This window comes from Macaca mulatta, chromosome 17 (genome assembly GCF_049350105.2).
Source record: "Macaca mulatta isolate MMU2019108-1 chromosome 17, T2T-MMU8v2.0, whole genome shotgun sequence".
Lineage (NCBI taxonomy): Eukaryota > Metazoa > Chordata > Mammalia > Primates > Cercopithecidae > Macaca > Macaca mulatta.
The window spans coordinates 67,781,080-67,804,306 of NC_133422.1; the positions used below are offsets into that span (position 1 = coordinate 67,781,080).

General features: G+C 41.8%; 1 protein-coding gene across 7 annotated transcripts in view; it reads left to right on the forward strand.

Moving 5' to 3' along the window:
• PIBF1 (progesterone immunomodulatory binding factor 1) overlaps positions 1-23,227 on the forward strand; it is a 278,245-nt gene that overhangs the window by 238,219 nt on the left and 16,799 nt on the right. For 3 of the 7 annotated variants that reach the window (XR_003724327.2, XM_015121181.3, XM_028837560.2), the window contains one exon: positions 841-1,123. The exons of the other annotated variants lie outside the window; for them this stretch is intronic. Coding sequence is in view for 2 of the 3 variants with exons in the window: in XM_015121181.3 (XP_014976667.3) it covers positions 841-891 (51 nt within the window). In the remaining variant the exon portion in view is untranslated. Of the gene's footprint in view, positions 1-840; positions 1,124-23,227 lie in introns of those variants that run through there. 7 annotated transcript variants of the gene reach the window in all.

The following is a 23,227-nucleotide window of genomic DNA, read 5'->3' on the forward strand; positions in this document are numbered from 1 at the left end:
CAAACTCCTGACCTCAAGTGATCCACCTTCCTTGGCCTCCCAAAGTGCTGGTATTACAGGCATGAGCCACCGTACCCATCGTCAAGTGATCTCACCTCCACTTCCCGTGTTAACTGAGACTACAGGTGCATGCCACCATGCCTGGCTAATTTGTTTTTTCTTTTCATGGAGATGGGGTCCCACTATGTTGCCCAGGCTAGTCTCGAACTCCTGGGCCTAAGCAGTCCTCTCACCTCAGCCTCCCAAAGTCCTGGGATTATAAGCATGAGCTACCGTGCCCAGCCAAAATACAGTGAAGTTCTGAATGTTTTATTCTGTAATTCACCTCCCCTACTTTTTTCTTTCTATTCTGTACAGCCTGTCTCCTTTTAGGCTGAAATGATTGAGCAATAAACGCAAGAAATAATCTGGTAAATACTTAGAAATTCCTAAGATCCAAAACACAATAATTTGGATATAGTAATTATTTAATAAATATCTATTGAGTGAATGAATATTATCTATAAATGAGACAACTAAAAAGAAGTCATGTCATTGATTTTTTGTAATTCTCTTTGAAAATAAAATCAATTTGTAAAATAATTACATACCCAGAAAATTTTAAGTATAGGCTTTGAGCAAGAAAACACAGATGTATGTTTTTTCTACCACATACCTACCAGGTGGGAGATTATTTACAGCAAAAGACAAAGTCTTTGCCCTTAAGTATCCTTTCTGAATTAAGAAAAGCAATTTTTTAGTAGAGTTTACATATAAAAAACCTCAATGTATCTAGTTCTCTGAATTGCCTCTCTTGTCCTCCTTGTAAGCATTTTATTGGATTTTCTTTTTTTAAAACAGACTAAAAAAGAAGCACCTGAGTGGTCTAAGAAACAAAAGATGAAGACCTAGTGTTGTGGATGGGAAGCACCTGTAGACCATTATTTACTCCTGAAGTTCTTTTTCTGATGGAAAACAAAATTCATCTTAATCATGTACTCAGCATTTTTTAAATAACAATGTTTATTTGAACTAGTGTTAAATTAACAAATTTAGTATAATCAAAATGTATAAAGAACAAATAATATACTTTATATTTGTTTTTTTCTATTTTATAAAATAAATATATATGCTATGGTTTAAATTTTGGAGCTTTTTTAAATGTTCAATGCATTTTAAGTGTGTGGCTTATAAATATTTTGGTGAGTATTTTTCTATACTACATAAATTCTGAGTTTAAATGTCATACACAAATACCAAGGCACTTTGCATTTTTAAAAATTAAGAATCATTTGTGAAGTCTACTACAAGGTACTTCAAATGCCCAGTAATGGTGGTCAGATAGCAGATTGTTGACTCTTTTTTGAAGTTCTGTTTTTTTCTTATATTTTATACTACTATTAACCAATAAAATCTGGCAGAAAGTCTGTTATTCCATTGGTAAAGTGAAAGTTTGGTGGAAAGTCTGTTGCTACATCAGTCGTAACAGATACAGTATGGATCAGATTTCCAGTCAGTGAGAAAAAAGAAAATCAATAGGATTTTCTTTTGTCATAAAATATGCTCCATTTTTCATTGAAGCTGTATACTTTAAAAGAAAGGAAGGAGGCAAGAGAGAAAAAAAGGAAAGAAATATGTATATACACACATACATATATATGCATGTCCAGGTTTTTCAACCACAATTGACATTTTTTTGTTTTTTGAGATGAAGTCTCGCTCTGTCGCCAGGCTGGAGTGCAGTGGCGTAATCTCAGCTCACTGCAGCCTCCACCTTCCAGGTTCAAGCAATTCTCCTGTCTCAGCCTCCTGAGTAGCTGGGATTACAGGCTCCCGCTACCATGCTCGGCTGATTTTTGTAGAGACAGGGTTTAGTAGAGACAGGGTTTCACCATGTTGGCCAGGCTGGTCTGGAACTCCTGACCTCCAGTGATCCACCTGCCTCAGCCTCCCAAAGTGCTGGGATTATAGGCATGAGCCACCACACCCTGTCCACTATTGACATTTTGGGCTGGATAATTCTTTCTTAAGGGTGCACATAGGGTAAATCCTATGCATGTTATAATATATACCAGCATCCCTGACCTTCAGCACTAGCTGCCAGTAACATCCCCACCACAACGCTATTTTTTTGCTTTTTGGTTTTTTTTCTTTTAGAGACAGGGTCTCCCTATGTTGCCCAGGCTGGTCTTGAACTCATGGGCTCAAGCAGTCCTCCCTCCTCGGCCTCTCAAAGCACTGGGATGACAGGCGTGAGCCACGTCACCTGGTCCCACCCCCAGTTTTGACAAGCCAAAAATGTCCTGGATGGAGACTAGGGTTCCTTCCATCTCTTGGCCATTGTGAATTATCTTACTTTTTAACCCTTACCTCATCTTCTCCTGGTCATGGATTTTCTATTTATCTGTTTATCTATTTATCTATCTATCTAGAAACAGGGTCTTACACTGTCACCCAGGCTGAAGGGCAGTGGCATGATCATAGCTCAATATAGCCTCAAACTCCTGGGCAAAATGGATCCTCCCACCTTAGCCTCCCAAACAGCTGGAACTACAGGTGCATACCACCACACCTGGCTAGTTTTTTAAAAACTTTATTTTAGAGACAGGGGTCTCAGTGTGTTGCTCAGGCTGGGCTCAAGTGATTTTACTACCTCAGCTACCCCAGTAGCTGAGATTACAGGTGTGAGTCACCACACCTAGCTCTTACTTAAAAATAAAAAAATTAAGCATAACATTCTTATTTTTTTCTTGATAAATGTTTTATGAAATGTTGCCCAAATACAAGCATAATAGCTACCATTATCAAGCTCATTCTATCAGTCAGTTGCTGTGTTACATGCTTTCTACTCTTTATTTAATCTTCACAGTAACTCTGCCAAGTAAGCATTATCTTCATTTTTATTTTTTTATTTTTTATTTATTTTTTTTTTTTTGAGACGGAGTCTCGCTCTGTCACCCAGGCTGGAGTGCAGTGGCCGGATCTCAGCTCACTGCAAGCTCTGCCTCCCAGGTTTACGCCATTCTCCTGCCTCAGCCTCCCGAGTAGCTGGGACTACAGGCGCCTGCCACCTTGCCCGGCTAGTTTTTTTGTATTTTTTAGTAGAGACGGGGTTTCACCGTGTTAGTCAGGATGGTCTCGATCTCCTGACCTCGTGATCCGCCCGCCTCGGCCTCCCAAAGTGCTGGGATTACAGGCTTGAGCCACCGCGCCCAGCATTATCTTCATTTTTAAAATGAGAAAAACCAAGACTCAGTAAGGGTAACTAAATGGCCCAAGATCAGACACATGATAAATAGAAGTGGATTTGAATCAAGTCCATCTGATTACAATGGCTACACCCTTTCCAGTACACGACGCTGCTTCTCATTGCTTGCTGCTTATGCCTGGCTCCCACGCTCACTTCAATAGCAAGAAGCGCGGGGGAAATCTTTATTTTATTTTATTTTATTTTTTTGAGACAGTGTCTCGCTCTGTCACCCAGGCTGGAGTGCAGTGGTGTGATCTCGGCTCACTGCAAGCTCTACCACCCGGGTTTACACCATTCTCCTGCCTCGGCTTCCCAAGTAGCTGGGACTACAGGTGCCCGCCACCACGCCCGGCTAATTTTTTGTATTTTTAGTAGAGATGGGATTTCACCGTGTTAGCCAGGATGGTCTTGATCTCCTGACTTCGTGATCCGCCCGCCTTGGCCTCCCAAAGTGCTGGGATTACAGGCGTGAGCCACCGTGCCTGGCCTATTTTAATTTTTTTAGAGACAGTCTCACTTTGTTGCCCAGGTTGGTATCAAACTACTAGCCTCAAGCAATCCTCCCGCTTCAGTCTCCAGAGTGAGTAGCTGGGATTGCAGGCACGAGCCACCCTCCCAGCAAAAATTTGTTCTATCACCTTTTATTTGTGGGTAGGGGGGCTATGGGACTTAGCATAGTTGCATTGTTTTTGCTCAAGACAAGTTCATGGTTCTGAAACCTTTTTTTTTTTTTTTTTGCAGAAGCTTAGCATTCCCATACTGGTAGTTGAACCCAGACCGCCTGGGTGAAAAACCAGGAATCCTAAGACCATGTGACAGATGACTCTACTCCTAAAGAACTCCATGACTCTTATAATAGTTCTTACCAGGTTAACAGGATATACTCAGCTTTTCAGAACCAACTAAATGGCTTGTATTCACTTTATTGATTCATACATTCTTTCACTGAACAAACAAGAAAAATCTAAAATGTGTAAGGCATTCAAACTATGATTGTTTGTCTTCATCTCAAATGAAAAAGAATTCTGTGATACCACAAACACCAAAAGAAGGAGTTTACTCTCATCATCCTCAGTATAGAAATTTCTAAAAAGAAGTATCAGCTAGTGACCCAAGTATTCCAAATGCAATATATACATAAAGAAGATGCCACTTGTGCTGATTTCAATAAGTCATATTTGGATAATCATCCATCAGGAATGTTAAGAAAGATTCCCACACTTGGGGGAGGTTGAAGTTGTTAATGAGCCAGATTTCTCTCTCTCTCTCTCTCTCTCTATATATATATATATATATATATATGGTTTTTTTGTTTTGTTTTGTTTGTTTCTTGAGTTGGAGTCTCGCTCTGCCACCCAGGCTGGAGTGCAGTGGTACGATCTCGGCTCACTGCAACCTTTGCCTGCTGGGTTCAAGTGATTCTCCTGCCTCAGCCTCCTGGGTTGCTGGGACTACAGCGTGTGCCACCATGGCTGGCTAATTTTTGTGTATTTTTAGTAGAAACGGGATTTCACATTGGCCAGGCTGGTCTCGAACTCCTGACCTCAAGTGATCCATCCGCCTCAGCCTCCCAAAGCGCTGGGATTACAGACATGAGCCACCTGCCTGGCCAGAAAGGCTATTATATTATATAGCTTTATGGTAGGCTTCTGTGGGCCTCTCAGATTTAACAAAGGTAAGAATTATTTGAAAAAACATTTCACTTTTATTAAAAATACTGCTGTTTGGAAAAGGTGCTTCTCCAGTGGCATTCAGTATTGGTGGCCTGGCATGGTAGGTACTACCGAATGAAGAATGTATATATATTTATAGGTCATACAGACATGTGTATATATTTATATAAGATCTACCTATCTTAGGATGAAAACTTGGGGGAAAAAGCTGCTGCTCATATCTACAATGTCCTCAAGTGAAACTGATGTCAGGAATTTCTTTTCCCTTGTGTAATCTTACAGGATAAAAATTTAGGTTATTGCAACTTTCCCACTAATATTGGATAGGCTAGCAGTGGATATTAGCCTATCCAATATCAGTGGGAAATATATTTTATTTTTATAAAAATTTTAAAAATTAATAAATACTATAAATGCTCCAAAGAAAGACTTCCTAAGGCTTAGAGGTCACAAACAAAGCTAGCCAACTAGTACCAAAAGTCTCCCATGATAACATTTACTTTGGTTGATTTACAGAGCACATAGTCCAGTCCTCAGCTTTACAGGCTCAGAAATTTAATTTTATTAGTGCACTAAAGATGACACGTCTTTCAGGAGCGTGCCCATATTTACTGGTGCATAGATCATAATGTTTATGTATTACTTCTGAGAGAAAAGTAAAACATACAGAATATGACTTACTGGAATCAGCACACCTGGCATCTTCTCTCCCTGTCTCCCCCTGGCTTCTGCCATACTATACACTCACACTTTTTTCTCCTTCATCTTCTTCTACCCGGTCATAAAACACTGAATTTTTCAGAGCTTTTTTCCCCCTAAACCTATTCATTTCATTCTGTACTTACTCTCAGGTAATTTCTACACCCTGGTTTCAGCTACTAAATGACAATATTTGCAAATGTACGTCTCCAGTTCAGACTGTTCCTTTTAACCACCTGCCTACTTGACATTTCTACTTGGATGTCCCATTGTGACCTCAAACTTAACATGTGTAAAACTGAACTCACCAACTTTCTCCCCCAATGTTTCCAATTTCAATAAATGGTACCACCATTTATTTACTCAGTGACTTATACTACAAAACCAGGAGTCATCCAAGACCCTTCCCTTGTTGACTACCAGCATTCAATTACTAAGCCTGCCACCACACCTGGCTAATTTTTGTATTTTTGGTAGAGACAGGGTTTCACTATGTTGGCCTGGCTGGTCTTGAACTCCTGGCCTTAAATGATCTATCCACTTCAGCCTCCCAAAGTGCTAAGATTACAGGTGTGAGCTACCGCACCCAGCCAAAATGTGCAGTTTATTATATGTCAGTTGCACCTCAGTAAAGATGTTTTTTGAGGCTGGGCGCGGTGGCTCACTGCTGTAATCCCACCACTTTGGGAGGCCAAGGCGGGTAGATCACGAGGTCAGGAGATCAAGACCATTCTGGCTAACACGGTGAAACCCTGTCTCTACTAAAAATTTTACAAAAAAGAAAAAAAAAAGTTAGCCAGGCGTGGTGGCGGGCACCTGTAGTCCCAGCTACTCGGGAGGCTGAGGCAGGAGAATGGTGTAAACCTGGGAGGCAGAGCTTGCAGTGAGCTGAGATCCAGCCACTGCACTCCAGCCTGGGAGACAGAGCAAGACTCCGTCTCAAAAAAAAAAAAAAAAAAAGATGTTTTTTTGAAAGAAGGAAAGAGGGCGGGCGGGCAGGCAGGCAGGCAGCATCTAGAAAGCCCTGATGAAACAAATGACTTAAACATCAATGAATGCTAAAACAATTAGATAAAAGGGTTAACAGGGAATATTATATCAGGCCATAACCACCTATAATCACTAGTCAACCTTAGCATCATTAAAATGAGACAACCAGACATTATGTGCCTCCTGATGTGATGTGATGTAATGTGAAGTATAAAGCAATACCTGTATAGTATTCTTGTCAAAAAATTTTTAAAGATTGTAGCTGAATCAAATCAAGTCTTCAGATCCAACTTCCAATCTACAGGCAAAACAAGAAAGAGAAAATCAAAGTAAAAGACACCAGGAGGAAGCAATTGACTAAATCCAGAACATGGAACATTCTGGACACTGGGAAGGACAATTGTTTTTAGGCCTTCCTTATTTTGAGGCATTTTTAATAGACAGAGCTATGAAATAATATGTTTTTAAAGAGAGGGAAAAACTCATGAGTTCCTACTGATATATCCAATTCTAATTTAAAATTTAAAGATTTCAATTCTCTGATTTTATATGTGTGTTTCACTTCCTGTGTGTGAATTGTTGTCACCACCTTAGCTCAAGCCATCATGTCCTCCCTAGGATTCTCCGGTAGTCTCCTAACTGTTCTTCCTAAATCTACTCATGCCTTTCTCTACAGCAAAGAATGGATTTTTTTTTTTTACACTGTGATTTTTGATTTAGAATTTAATCTACAGTTTATACAAGAGATTTATAAGACACGAACTTTGGAAAACAGAACAAAATGCAATTGAGGTATAAGAGCACAGTATGTCATGTTTCAATATATATAATTCAAAAATTTTAAATGATCAGATAGATGAGCCTTGCTTTTTACTAAACCCATGTAAAATATTTGTTTCTTGCATGGGAGGTAGAGAAAAACTATTCCTTAATGCAATCACCACAAATTTTTATCATAACATTGTATATCACCAACAAATATTTAAAGTATTAACTATTTTGATCATAATGAATGTTTGCAATAGTTGCGGAATGATATTTCACTTACTGCCTTCACAGACTATTAAGTTCAGAAATAACTTAAAAGCTACTGTATTGGCATAACATCATCAAGATAAACAAATATTTCTAAATAGATGGATAAAAACATATGTTTTATTGCCCTCAGCCCATAGCTCCCAAAGGTATCTTAAATTTAGCCAATCCTTTTAGCTCTTGCATTTTATATATGCTATGCTTCCTTTTTTTTACTTATATTTTTATTTTTATTTTTTTTTATTGAGACGGAGTCTCACTCTGTCCCCCAGGCTGGAGTGCAGTGGCACAATCTCCACTCACTGCAACCTCCGTTTCCTGGGTTCAAGCGATTCTCCTGCCTCAGCCTCCCGAGTAGCTGGGATTACAAGCACCCACCACCACACCCAGCAAATTTTTAGTAGAGAAGGGGTTTCACCACATTGGCCAGGCTGGTCTCAAACTCCTGACCTCAGGTGATCCACCCGCCTCAGCCTCCCAAAGTGCTGGGATTACGGGCATGAGTCACCACATCCGGCACTTCCTTTATATTTAAGGAGGGCATCTATAGCTGAGAAGTTCGCCAGATTTTTTTAATGTCACAAATAGAATGAAATGCAATGAATAGAACAGAATAAAAATAACTGTCTTCTTAACCCAGAAACAATAGAAAATATCCAAGCACTTTTCTTCTAATAATGGAAATGCATACGTATCCCTTAATAAGGAAAAAAAAAAAGTCTTAAGCTCTAAACATTTAAATTATTCAGTTCCACGGCTTATTTTTTTTTTTTTTTTTTTTTGAGACGGAGTCTTGCTCTGTAGCCCGGGCTGGAGTGCAGTGGCCAGATCTCAGCTCACTGCAAGCTCCGCCTCCCGGGTTTAGGCCATTCTCCTGCCTCAGCCTCCGGAGTAGCTGGGACTACAGGCGCCCGCCACCTCGCCCGGCTAGTTTTTTGTATTTTTAGTAGAGACGGGGTTTCACGGTGTTAGCCAGGATGGTCTCGATCTCCTGACCTCGTGATCCGCCCGTCTCGGCCTCCCAAAGTGCTGGGATTACAGGCTTGAGCCACCGCGCCCGGCCTCCACGGCTTATAATACAGCAGTTATGTTCCTTATTGATAGCATCATAAAAACTAATAAGTAATTTCAAGCACAAATATATAGTAAAAGCACAATTTTATCTTAATTTTCTAAAATGCCCAGTCATATAAAATACAGAGATCAAGAACAGAGAAACAAAATTTTTAATTACCATTTTTTCATTCAAAAAAATCAAAACTTAATTCCAATAAATGAAGAGGAATGTTAGCTGATTAAAAAAAAAAAAAAAAAAAAAAAAGAAACCTGGCTGGGAGCAGTGGCTCATGCCTGTAATCCCAGCACTTTGGGAGGCTGAGTGGACAGACTTGAGGTCAGGAGTTCGAGACCAGCCTGGCCAACATGGCAAAACCCCATCTCTACTAAAAATATAAATAGTTTCAGCTACCTGGGAGGCTGAGGCAGGAGAATCATGTGAACCCGGAAGGTGGAGGCTGCAGTAAGCCAAGATGGTGCCACTGCACTCTAGCCTGGGTAATACAGCGAGAAAAAAAAGAAAAGACAAAGGGACATAATATTAACTTTGGGCTGTTTAGTTTGCGGGGATAGTTCCTGTCTCCTGAACCCTGAACCCTGGAGAAAAATGCAACAAATCTAAAAAGCAGTAGAATAACCCCAAAGGTGTGTTCACGAATGTTTAACAATCAGCTCCCAGGGAAAAAAAGACCCTGATTTTCATAGTGTGGCCTAGATTTTCATGGCAGGATGGAATGAATGAATACTCCCACTATGGCCAGCATAGAGCTACCAAAATGGGGCTAGGAAGAGGTACTCACACTCAGCTCTCTGGGCTACACCATTCCAGCACACACTGCCCAGGCCACAGGGTACGGCCCCTGCCTAATCCAAACCCAAACTTCTTTTGAACTCCTCCATGGTATTCAGTGGCCTTTTTTGAATTCCTTAAACTCTTCCAACTGTTTCTTTTCTCAGGATCTTTACCACATTCTGCCTCCTGTACTTAGAATACTGCCTACCTAGAATACTAACCTCGCCTAAGTCTTCCTCATCCTCTAGATCTCAGGTTTCTGATATACACACACACAAAGCGAGAAATCGGATCGCGATATAAAATGTTGGGGGTTTTGGGGGGTTTTTTGGTTTGTTTTGTTTTGTTTTTCAGACAGGGTCTCACTCTGTTGCCCAGGCTGGGGTGCAGTGGTACATTTATGGCACACTGCAGTCTTAATCTCTGGGTCTCAAGCGATCCTCCCACTTCAGCCTCTCAAGTAGCGGGATCACAGGTGCCTGCCATCGTGCCCAGCTAAGTTTTTGTTTGTTTTTTTAGAAACACAGCCTCATTATGATACCCAGGCTGGTCTTGAATTCCTAGACTCAAGTGATCCTCCCACCTCAGCCTCCCAAAGTGTTGGGCTAACAGGTGTGAGCCACCAAGCCCCATCTAAAATGTATTTCTTAACCAGGTACAATGGCACACCTGTAGTCCCAGCTACTTGGGAGGCTGAGGCAGGAGAATTACTTGAGCCCAGGAGTTCCAGCCTGCACAACATACAAGACCTTGTCTCTATAAAAATAATTAAATAAAATAAAAGCATTTCTTATTATAGTTCATGGCCAAAAACAAGCTTTTAAAGACCACTGCCCTAGACACTGCCAAGATGTGCATTCTCCTCCAGACTTTCGTTTTATAGATTTCAGATTGGCAACCCCCATCCACCTCTGTCATCACCACATTGTTCCACATGTGCTAATTTCTTCTAGACCTGGAAGCCAGTGAACCTGCTTTCCACGTGACTGCATACCTCTGCTCTAAACCAATAAATGATGACTTCATAGTTTCACTCACAGACGATTGTTTTTCCCCAGTTCTTCCATGTTACATGTAATACCTTCAAGCCTCATACCAGCAACACAAATTATATTTCATTTGTTTCCAGTGTGGCTACTGTAATGTGATCTGGAGTAATCATTCAGTAATCATTCAGACTTCAAATGTTTTAACATCCCTCTGAAAAAAGAATGTACTTAGGACATGAATCCATTGGTCAGAAAAAGAAAAGAAAAATGAAAGAAATTTTTAAAAAGAATGTACCTCATATCTCAACCAAGTCATTGAAATACAATTGAAATGCCATTTTAAAACGTCATTAAAGTCATTCTAATCACCTTACAAACATTGTCTTTAAATAACAGGGTTTATTTATATCGTTGGTATTTATTTCCATTGACATCATTTTCAAGAAAGCACTATAAAATTCTCCAAGGCCATGTACTTTTCAGATAGCTATTTCTCTCTCTCTCTCTCTCCTATCTCTCCTTTTCTCTCCCTCTCGCTTTCTATTTTTGAAAAAGCTTTTTAAAATTTCTTTAATTAACAAATTGGTACCTGAATCAGAATAATGGATCTGTTTTTGTTTCTTCTCTAACTTTGTTACTTTATGTCATGTATTATTGAATACTGAATATCTTTTCTATATCTAATCATGCTTTATCTTCTCTTTAACAACTGTAAAACAATTAGATAATCGAAAATTAAATCTCTATCCCCTAAACTTTCAAAGTTCACAGCATATGTAATTTTCTGAATGCCATCTGTTAGTGCTTTATTAAGCAAGTTGTGAATGTTATGTAGCAAACATGTAGCAGAAATGTCACCAACATTTTAAATTGTGCTCTAAAATATGTATAGGCATTATAAACTAGTGATGATTTCTCTCTCATTACTGTCCTCACTTATTTGTAATACTGCAATCAGAGTCGTAATGTGTCTCTTTTACTTTCAGTTCCTGCCATTTATTTCTGGTATGATCATCTTGATTTACTATTATTAGCATGATGGGGTCATTATCATTACCTGTTACTAGCACAGTTCCAGGAATGTACTATCCATTCTATAAAATGTTAATTTCTTTCTTCTGGCATTTTCTAAATATATATATATAGTATATTTACATACATATTCAAATGCTTATATATAAAGATATATTCGAAAGGCTCAGCCAGGCGCAGTGGCTCACATCTGTAATCCCAGCACTTTGGGAGGCCGAGGCAGGCGGATCACGTGAGGTCAGGAGTTCAATACCAACCTGGCCAACACAGTGAAACCCCATCTCTACTAAAAATACAAAAATTAGCTGGGCATGATGGCATGCGCCTATGGTCCCAGCTACTTGGGAGGCTGAGGCAGGAGAATTGCTTGAACCCAGATGCAGAGGTTGCAGTGAGCCAAAATCACACCACTGCACTCCAGCCTAGGAGACAGAGCGAGACTCCATCATAAAAATTAAAAAAAAAATTTAAAAAAAAAAGGCTTTTATTAATACCAGGAGCTAGAACAAAGCTATGATGCTAGGGACCTCGAACAAATAATGAAAACATTTATCTAATTCTTATTACCTTTAGTGACTAAAAGAAAGATAAAATGCTGTGTCCATTAGATCAAACTCTAGGAGAGCAAAGAACATGTCTGTGATATTGACTGCTGGTATCCTCAGAGCTTAGAACAACAAATACACACTACAAGACGGCCGAATCAATGAATCAGTGGGCAAGCAGGAACTGCAGCCAGGTCTTTACTTGTGCAGCACTGATGCCCACAGCTATGAATTTGTGTTAATCATAGAATTAATTGCTGTGTCCATCCAGGTAACCAAAATTAATTATATGGCCAAATACACCAGAAAATGTTTGTCCATGTAGGATCTTTTTTAAATTTTTATTTATTTATATTGAGACGGAGTCTCACTCTGTTGCCCAGGCTGGAGTGCAGTGGCACGATCTCGGCTCACTGCAAGCTCCGCCTTCCGGGTTCATGCCATTCTCCTGCCTCAGCCTCCCGAGTAGCTGGGACTACAGGCACCCCACACCACGCCCGGCTAATTTTTTTTTTTTTTTTTTTTTGTAGAGACAAGGTTTCACTGTGTTAGCCAGAATGGTCTCGATCTCCTGACTTCATGATCCTCCTGCCTCAGCCTCCCAAAGTGCTGGGATTACAAGCGTGAGCCACCAGGCCCAGCTGATTTTTATTTTTTTAAATAGGGACAGGGTCTCACTCCATCACCCAGTCTGGAGTGCAGTAGTGCGATCATGGCTCACTGCAGCCTTGAACTCCTGGGCTCAAGCAACTCTCCTGCCTTGGCCTCCCAAGTAGCTAGGACTACAGGCCCATGCCACCACACCCAGCTGATTTTTCATTTTTTGTAGAGACGGGTCTCACTGTGTTGCCCAGGCTGGTCTCAAATTCCTGGCTTCATGGGATCCTCCTGCCTTGGCCTCCCAAAGAGCTGGGATTACAGGCATAAGCTACTCCACCCAGTCCATGTGGAATCTTTTTTACTTTTTTTTTTTTTTTTTGAGACGGAGTCTCGCTGTGTCGCCCAGGCTGGAGTGCAGTGGCCGGATCTCAGCTCACTGCAAGCTCTGCCTCCCGGGTTTTTACGCCATTCTCCTGCCTCAGCCTCCCGAGTAGCCGGGACTACAGGCGCCCGCCACCTCGCCCGGCTAGTTTTTTTGTATTTTTTAGTAGAGACGGGGTTTCACCGTGTTAGCCAGGATGGTCTCGATCTCCTGACCTCGTGATCCGCCCGTCTCGGCCTCCCAAAGTGCTGGGATTACAGGCTTGAGCCACCGCGCCCAGCCTACTTTTTTCATTTTATTTTTGATTTCTTTTTTTTTTATAGAAACAGGATCTCCCTATGTTGCCCAGGCTGCTCTTGAACTCCTAGGTTCAAGGGATCCTCCTGCCTTGGCCTCCTAAAGTGCTGGGATTACAGGAGTGAGCCACCACACCTGGTCCCATGTGGGGTCTTTAGTCACAGATTCTTTATGGACCTGTTCTTTCAAAAAAGGTGTAATAAAATTTAGCATGTGAGTGTTCTAGCAAACAGTCATACAGATAGGTGAATTGAGCTTAAAAATTTTTTTGATTTTTTTGTTTTTTGTTTTTTGTTTTTGTTTTGTTTTGTTTTGAAACGGAGTCTCACTCTGTTACCAGGCTGGAGTGCAGTGTCGTGATCTCAGCTCACTGCAACCTCTGACTCCCTGGTTCAAGTGATTCTTCTGCCTCAGCCTCCCAAGTAGCTGGGACTATAGGCACATGCCACCACGCCCAGCTAATTTTTGTATTTTTAGTAGAGACGGGGTTTCACCATGTTGCCCAGGCTGGTCTCAATCTCTTGACCTCGTGATCCGCCTACCTTGGCCTCCCAAAGTGCTGAGATGACAGGTGTGAGCCACAGCACATGGCCAAAAAAATTGATTCTTATTTATTTTGGTTTTATACGATCGGGGGTAAATGGCCATAGGCAGAAATATACAGAATTATAGAATGTTGGTATGATTTTTTTTGTCATCTCAATAATCTTAAATTTGTTGGGGGTTTTTTGTTGTTGTTGTTGTTGTTGTTTTGTTTGTTTGTTTGTTTTTTGAGACAGAGTCTTGCTCTGTCACCCAGGCTGGAGTGCAGTGGTGCGATCTTGGCTTACTGCAACCTCTGCCATCCGGGTTCAAGCGATTCTCCTGCCTCAGCCTCCCGAGTAGCTGGGATTATAGGTGCATACCACCAGGCCTGGCCAATTTTTGTATTTTTAGTAGAGATGGGGTTTCACCATGTTGGCCAGGCTTGTCTCGAGCTCCTGACCTCAAGTGATCTGCCTGCGTTGGCCTCCCAAAGTGCTGAGATTACAGGCATCAGCCACCATGCCCGGCCCTAGATTTGTTTTTTAAATACCTCGATTGTATAATGTATTCAATATGTAGATATATAATTTCTTAAATTAATATTCTGAGGCTTAGTGTTCGGCCTCTCCCCTTATACCCCCACATCACTCTACAGTCCATTTCTCTGCTTTATTTTCTTTAGAGCAATATCTGTAATTTTCTTCTTTCTTTTTTATTTGCTTATTGCCTATCCTATCTAAAAAGAATATAATACATTCCATGAAAGCCAACAGTCTTATCTCTGTCGCTGCTGTATCCCCAGCACACAGAACAATTGACTCCCCTGTCAAATTTTGTTCAATGGTAGGAAGAAAGAAAAGAAGGGAAGTGACATTTACTTTTAATTCTTTTCGTATTGAATTTTTGTTGGAAACAAATTTTAATAACTAATTAGATAATCCTTTCTCCTCCCACATTCCCCAGAAAAGCAAGGAAGGTCATTTTCTAGTTCCTTATTGCTAGACACTGAAACAGCTCTGTATCTTAACATATTTTTTCTCTGATCTCAGAAAAAGACAAGTTTCTTCCTTCCAAGATTAGCCCCTCTATGCTTGTTGCACTCTTTATATTGAGATGCATGGGCAGCAGTGAGATGATCCCTGAAGAGTGTGGATTGAGAAAAGCAGGAGGGCCAAGACAAAATCCCAACAGATACCAACAGCTGAGGAAACACAGAAAGGACACAAGGGAAAACAGGGACAGGAGACCCTCCTTCACTCTCATTTACCTGTTACAACCTGGTTCCTTCCTCAACTACTGAACCAAAACTATTCTCCCAAAGCTCGCTGGCCCTGCCTGCCACTACTGAGCTGCCAAGCTTTTGTCTCTCTCTTCTTCCAGTGTAAATGCTCTTTTCCCTCAGCCCTTCCCGTCAAGTCAGTCTTCAATGTTCAGCTGTGAACATGTTTTGCCTTGTTTTTCTCTACTCTTCTTTGAGATAGAAAGTATTAGAGGGAAAGCCAGGCACGGTGGCTCATGCCTGTAATCCCAGTGCTTAGGCAAGCCTAGGTGGGAGGATCTTTTGAGGCCAGGAGTTTGAGGCCAGCCTGGGCAATGTAGCAAGACCCTACCTCTACAAAAAATTTTAAAAATTAGCCAGGTATGGTGGTGTGTGCATGTAGTCTCAGGTACTTGGGAGGCTGAGGGGAGAGGATTGCTTGGTAGAGGATGCAGTGAGCTATGATCCTGTGACGACACTTCAGCCTGGGCAACAGAGGGAAACCTTGTCTCTAAAAAGGAAAAGAAAAGAGAAAATAAGAGGAGAAGGGAAGGGAAGGGGAAGGGGAAGGAGAAAGGGGAAAGAGAAAAGAAAGAAAGGAAAAGGTGCAGCAAGCCACCGTGGCACGTGTATACCTATGCACGTGTATACCTATCCTTTAAAGGACTGACTTGTGTAGTTCTTTTTCCTGTACATTTTTTCTCTAAAAAGGAACCAGCCACCAGCCTAGTCTATTCCTGGGACAGGTCTTTGCTCCCTGTGTTGCAGGTCTTCATCATCCCCTGGGACTAGTGGGTAAGTCAAAGACACATTGGGGGTGCAAGTGGGGGTGCTTCAAGCCCATTTGGCCTTCACACTAAACTATGACCTCCAACATTTTAAATTTAAAAGTAATGTTTTAAACCTCTCTTTCGTCTTCCACTGCCTGAAAAGAGAGGTGCTATTTGTTGAACTCTTGACATCTCTACAACAGTAAACATAATTTGAAAGAAATGAAATCTGTATACTGGGTCTCTGTCCCCCAGGCTGGAGTACAGTGGTGTGATCATGGCTCACTGTGGCCTCCAGCTCCTCAGCTCAAGCCATTCTCCTGCTTTGGGGTCCTGAGTAGCTGGGACTACAGGCATGAGCCACCACGCCTGGCTAATTTGTTTTTTTTGTTTTTTGTGTTTTTTTTTTTTTTGCGGAACTGGGGTCTCACTGTGTTGCCTAGGCTGGTCTTGAACTCCTAGGCTTAAGCAATCTTCCTGCCTCAGCCTCCCAAAGTGCTGAGATTGTAGACATGAGCCTCCTCGCCTGGCCTCATATCTTGATTTATTGTAATATGTTCTTTTCACCCTTCCTCTTCTCAAGATACCTTTCTAGTCTCTGTTCAAACATAGCGTTCCTCCCAAGAGTCAGTGAAGACTAATTTATTTAACCAAAAAGTCTCCACCAGTTTGGAAAAATAGGTATCAATAAATTCTAATTGTTGTACAACTGTATTTTTTAATTTTCTTTTTTTTCTATTTTTTTTTTTTTTTTTTTTTTTGAGACAGAGTCTCACTCTGTTGCCCAGGCTGGAGTGCACTGACATGATCTCGGCTCACTACAGCCTCCACCTCCTGGGTTCAAGTGATCCTCCTGCCTCAGCCTCCCAAGGAGCTGAGACCACAAGCATGAACCACCACACCCAGCTAATTTTTTTGCTATTTTTTTTAGTAGAGGCAGCATCTCGCCATGTTGCCCAAGCTAAATTGTTTTTTTTTTTAAAGATTTAAGTGCTGAAAAGTATTTTTTGAATGAATTAGAGATTAATCCATCAATTACTGTCATGCATTTTCTTTTCTTTTTTCTTTTGAGGCGGCGTTTTGCTCTTGTTGCCCAGGCTGGAGTGCCTTGGCACAATCTCTGCTCACCACAACCTCCGTCTCCCAGGTTCTAGCGATTCTCCTGCCTCAGCCTCCCGAGTAGCTGGGATCACAGGCGCCCGCCACCACGCCCAGCTAATTTTTTGTATTTTTAGTAGAGATGGGGTTTCACCATATTGGCCAGGCTGGTCTTGAACTCCTGACCTCAGGTGATTCACCCACCTTGGCCTCCCAAAGTGCTGGGATTACAGGCATGAACCACTGCGCCCAGCTGTCATGCATTTTCATGAATGATTCCCAAATCTTCCTCTGTAGCCTTTACAACCCCTGAAGTCTTTTCTACCTCAATTCCTGTTACTAATTATTTACAGAATATTTCCTCTTAAATTTTTTTTCATTGCTCTACTGCCCTACATATTTTTTAAATGCTTTTTAACTTTTTTTTTTTTTTTTTTTTTGAGACAGAGTCTGGCTCTGTCGCCCAGGCTGGAGTACAGTGGCCAGATCTCAGCTCACTGCAAGCTCCGCCTCCCAGATTCATGCCATTCTCCTGCCTCAGCCTCCCGAGTAGCTGGGACTACAGGCGTCCGCCACCTCGCCCCGCTAGTTTTTTGTATTTTTTAGTAGAGACGGGATTTCACCGTGTTAGCCAGGATGGTCTAGATCTCCTGACCTCATGATCCACCTGTCTCGGCCTCCCAAAGTTCTGGGATTACAGGCTTGAGCCACCGTGCCCGGCCAACATTTTTTATTTTTTATTTTTATTTTTATTTTTTTTGAGACGGAGTCTCACTCTGTCACCCAGGCTGGAGTACAGAGGCGCCATCTTGCCTCACTGCAAGCTCCGCCTCCCGGGTTGAAGCAATTCTCCTGCCTCAGCCTCCCGAGTAGCTGGGATTACAGCACCTGCCACCACATCCAGCTGATTTTTGTATTTTTAGTAGAAACAGTGTTTCACCATGTTGGCCAGGCTAGTCTTGAACTCCCAACCTCAGGTGATCTGCCCACCTCAGCCTCCCAAAGTGCTGGGATTACAGGTGTGAGCCACCATGCCCAGCCAACTTTTTTTTTTTAAATAGTGATGGGAGTCTCACTATTCTTCCCAGGGTGGACTTGAACTCCTGAGATCAAGAGATCCTCCTGCCGCAGCCTCCAAGTATCTGGACTTTAGGTGGACCTCATAAAAACTTTTTTTTTTTTTTGAGACAGGATCTTACTCTGTTGCCGAGACTGGAGTACAGCGGCATGATCATGGCTCACTGCAGCCTCAACCTCCTGGGTTCAAGTGATCTTCTCACCTCAGGCTCCCAACAAGCTGGGACTACAAGCGTGTGCCACCACATCTGGCAATTTTTTTTTTTTTTTTTTAGTGAAAACAGGGTCTCACCAAGTTGCCCAGCCTGGTCTAAGTCCTGAGCTCAAACAGTCCTCCCACCTCAGTCTCCTGAGTAGCTGAAACCACAGGTGCATGCCACCATGCCAGCTAATTTTTTAAGATTTTTGTAGAGATGAGGTCTTACTACGTCACCCAGGCTGGTAATAAACTCCTCGGCTCAAGCAATCCTCCCACCTTGGCCTCCAAAAGTGTTGGGATTACAGGCATGAGCCACAGCGCCCGGCCTAGAAACTTCTTATTTTGACTTAATATCAGAGTTACAAAAAAGTTGCAAGAATCATGCAAATAATTCTCATTTGCTCTTTGCTGAGATTCTCCAAATGTTTGCATTTTATCATTTTATCCTTTTCCTTGTCTCTTGTTTATTCCCCTGAGCCTTTTAAGAGTACTTTGCAGATACGATTTTACTTTACTGATAATGTTTCAATGAGCATTTCCTAAGAATAAGAACATTCTTTTACGTAAACATAGTACAATGATCAAAATCAGGAAATTAACATTGATACAATACGATTATCTAATCTAAAGATGCTATTGAGATTTCCCCAGCTGCCCTAATATGCCCTCTGTTGAGAAGTCAGTCTCAGATTACTCATTGCATTCAGCGGTCATGTCTCTTACACCTTCTTTAATCTAGAATAATTCTTCCATCTGTCTTTTCTAACATTGGTATTTTTGGAGTACATGGCAGTTATTTTGTGGACTATCCATCAGCTAAGTATTTCCTTGATCCTATATCCATTGGCATTAATGTGTCTCTGGAAGCTATGGTGATTAAAAGTAATCCCTTTTCTGTGTCTTCATATTTCCAGTTTTGTATTCCAGCACCACCTCTTACTACATGTGTGACCACTAAGCCGTAGTTGCTCATCTTTAAAATTCAAAAAATTAGGCTGGGCTTTGCGAGTCATGCCTATAATTCCAACACCTTGTGGAGCTGAGACAGGAGGATCCCTTGAGCCCAGGATTTGAAGACCAGCCTGAGCAACATAGTAAGACCCTGTTTCTATAAAAAATAAAAATTAGCCCAGTGTGGTGGTGCACTCCTATAATCCCAGCTACATGGAAGGCTGAGGTCAGAGAATGACTTGAGCCTAGGGGTTGGAGGCTGTGGTGTGAGCTGTGATCGGGTCACTGCACTCCAGGCAGGGTGACAGAATCCATTCTGTCTTGGGTGGGGGGGTGTGGAAATTGTAATAATCGTACCTGCCTAATAGGTTATAGAGAGCATTAAACGCAGTGACATATGAAAAAGAAGTTATCCAGCCTGGCTTGGTGGCTCACACCTGTAATCCCAGCACTTTGGGAGGCCAAGCTGGGCGGATCACGAGGTCAGGAGATCAAGACCATCCTGGCTAAATCTGTCTCTACTAAAAAATACAAAAAATTAGCTGGGCATGGTGGCACCTGCCTGTAGTACCAGCTACTCGGGAAGCTGAGGCAGGAGAGTCGCTTGAGCCAGGAAGTGGAGGTTGCAGTGAGCTGAGATCGCGCCATTGCACTCCAGCCTAGGTGACAGAGCAAGACTCTGTCTCAAAATAAATAAATAAATAAAAATTAAGAAAAAACAAGGCCAGGCACATGATGGCTCACGCCTGTAATCCCAGCACTGTGAGAGGCCGAGGCAGGTGGATCACCTGAGGTCGGGAGTTCCAGACCAGCCTGACCAAGTGGGAGAAACCCCCATCTCTACGAAAAATACAAAATTAGCCGGGCGTGGTGACGCATGCCTGTAATCCCAGCTACCCAGGAGGCTAAGGCAGGAGAAACACTTGAACCTGGGAGGCAGAGGTTGCGTTGAGCCAAGATCGCGCCACTGCACTCTCCAGCCTCGGCAACAAGAGTGAAACTCTGCCTGAAAAATAAATAAATAGGAATTTATCCAATGCATGTCACAAAATCATTTGCTTTTTGTGTGCTTTGGCTTCTCAACTCCTCACGACTTGGCCACCCTTACATAGATGTATTCTAGTTTGCCCTATGTAGTCACCAGCTATTTGGGAGGCTGAGATGGAATGTAGAGGCTGCAGTGAGCTGAGATCACGCCACTGCACTCCAGCCTGGGCAAAAAGAGTGAAACTCCATCTCAAAAAAAAAAAAAAAAAAAAAATTGTCGAGGAAGAACTCAATAGGAAGCCTTGTGACAAAAGTGAAACATTTCTTTATAAGTTGAAATCAATCACTCTCTGGGTCGGTTATTTCAAAGAGCTATAAATAAATTGTTAGGAACATTCAGCTAGATTTTAAAAAGTGATGCTTGGAGCCCTCGTGCCCACCACACCACCATAAAAAATAATAATAATAATAAACAACAAAAAATAAAAAGAAATAAATTGTACAGGCTTGTGGGCTAATTCACTCTCACCATCTTATTCCACAGAATAACTAAAGATGAAACCCCCTTCCTTTTGCAATCTCCATCCCCTCCCCCACCCCTGGAGGGGATGGGAGGAGAAAAAGAATAACCAAAGATTTTTTTCTCGTGCCTCTGGCATCCCCCCAGGCTACCAATTTAATAGCACTGTTTCTTTCTAAGTGCTTGTCTTAGTTTATCACAACTCATTCGTATTGAAATAACTTTGGTCTCTAGTGGTTATTACTTTCCTTCTTACAAATCACTTGTTTAATAATCTATTCTAGTATCTTAATAGAGGTGGATTCAAGCAATAGTGAGAAGCTTCCAAAATCCTGGTATCTTTCTAACCATGTCACTGAGTTGCTATGTGACCTAGGGAAGGTCACTCTTTTAACCTAGATGTTTCCTTTAAAACAATGAGAAAATTTGACCTACCACTTATTAAGCTCACTGTGCCAACTACCTTTATTTATTTTTGCCACAATCTGTGCAGTAAATATTCTCCCTGTTTTACAGATGAGAATACTGAGGCTGTGATACATTTAAAACCTTACCTAAAGTCACTCATTATAAGTGGTGGAGCTGCTAGATATATAGACTCACATGGTAAATTTTTGCAAACTCCTTATGCTGCGATTGACTTTAGGACACTCTACGGCCATTAACTGTAATCTTATACCAAATGGTACAGCCTTAAAAAATAGACTTGCTTTTTTAGAATTAAAAAAAAAATAGATTTGCTTGAGGATCTAAGTGCTCCCTACTCAACTAAAAGACAGCAATTCCCAAAGTGTTTTTGAAGGAACACTAGTTCCGCCAATAGCCTCAGGATAAAACAGCTGTACTGTCAAATGTTTGACATACGTTTCATACTATTGTGATTCTTTTGGAGATTTAAAGGGCTCTGTAAAGCGCTTTAGAATATTCTTGAGTCACAGAGCTCGAGTTTCCTAAAGCACGTTTAACATAAGCTGTTACAAGATGGTAAAGTTTTTTTGTTTTTGTTTTTGTTTTTCTTTTTACTCATTGGGACTTCAAGAATGTTTATCCAGAGAAACAATGAGATTTAAAAATGTGTATTCTTAGCTGGGCCCAGTGACTCATGCCTGTAATCCCAGCACTTTGGGAGAATGAGGTGGGAGAATGAGGTGGGCGAATCGCTCGAGCCCAGGAGTTTGAGACCATCATGGCAAAACCCTGTCTCTACCAAAAATAAAAAAAATAGCCAGGCGTGGTGGCACACACCTGTAGTTCCAGCTACTCAGGAGGCTGAGATGGAAGGATCACCTGAGCCCGGGAGGTCAAGGCTGTGGTGAGCCGTGATGGTGCCATTGCACTCCAGCCTGGGTGACAGAGTGAGAACCTGTCTCAAAACACACACACACACACACACACACACACACACACGAGTTCCTGGGAAAGCAAAATGTAGGGGTGTGTATCTAACCTAATGGTCTGCAACCTGGCCTACTGTGGGAAGCTGGAAGAGTTCAAGGAGAGTATTCTGGCTGATAAATCCCTAACTACTAGCACTGACCAGGACAGCAGAACGGCATGCACTGGGCATGCTCAGCTGTACATACAGGAATTGTTGAATTTTTGTTGCACCTTGGAGTGCCAGTGAATGATAAAGGTGATGCAGGTTGATCTCCTCTCATATTGCGGCTTCTGCTGGCTGGGAGGAGATTGTAAAAACCCTTGTGGGAAAAGGTGCTCAAGTGAATGCTGTCAATCAAAATGGCTACACTCCCCTACATTATGCAGCTTTCAAAAATAGGCATGAGATTGCTGTCATGTTACTAGAAGGCAGGGCTAATCCTCATGCTAAGGACCATTATGAGGCTACAGCATTGCACTGGGCAGCAGCCAAGGGGTTTGGTGAGCATCTAGGTTGGGGACACATCCACATGCCAGAAGAGTGGTGCACCCCAACTCCATGGGAACAGAAGCTCCTATGCTCGGGACCCTGCTGGACCTCACCCTGTGTACTTCTTCAGCTGCCCATTCATCTATACCTTTATAGTATCCTTTATAATAAACTGGTAAACAAGAAAACACACACACACACACACACACAAACCCAAAAACAAACAAAAATAGCTGGGCGTGGTGGCACATGCCTATAGTTACAGCTACTTGGGAGGCTGAGGCAGGAGAATCACTTGAGCCCAGGAGGTCGAGGCTGCAGTGAGCCATGATCACACCAGACCCCTGTGCTCCAGGCTGGAGGATAGAGTAAGAACCTGTCTCAAAAACAGCAACAGCAACAACCAACCAACCAACAAAAACAAAACAAAACAAAAAAAACATTTATTCTTATTTAAATCTCCATACTATTTGGATAATGCTTTAATTTTTAAAATAGGCCTACTCCTGTCCTGGTGTGTCCATTATATGACCTTCACCACAGCCTAGCTAGAGTTGTGCTATTAGCCCGATTTTACATTTGTAGGGAAAGGTGTGAGTTGTTAAGGAATGTACTCAACACCTTACAGCTGGAGAAAGGTGAAACTGAAACTCAA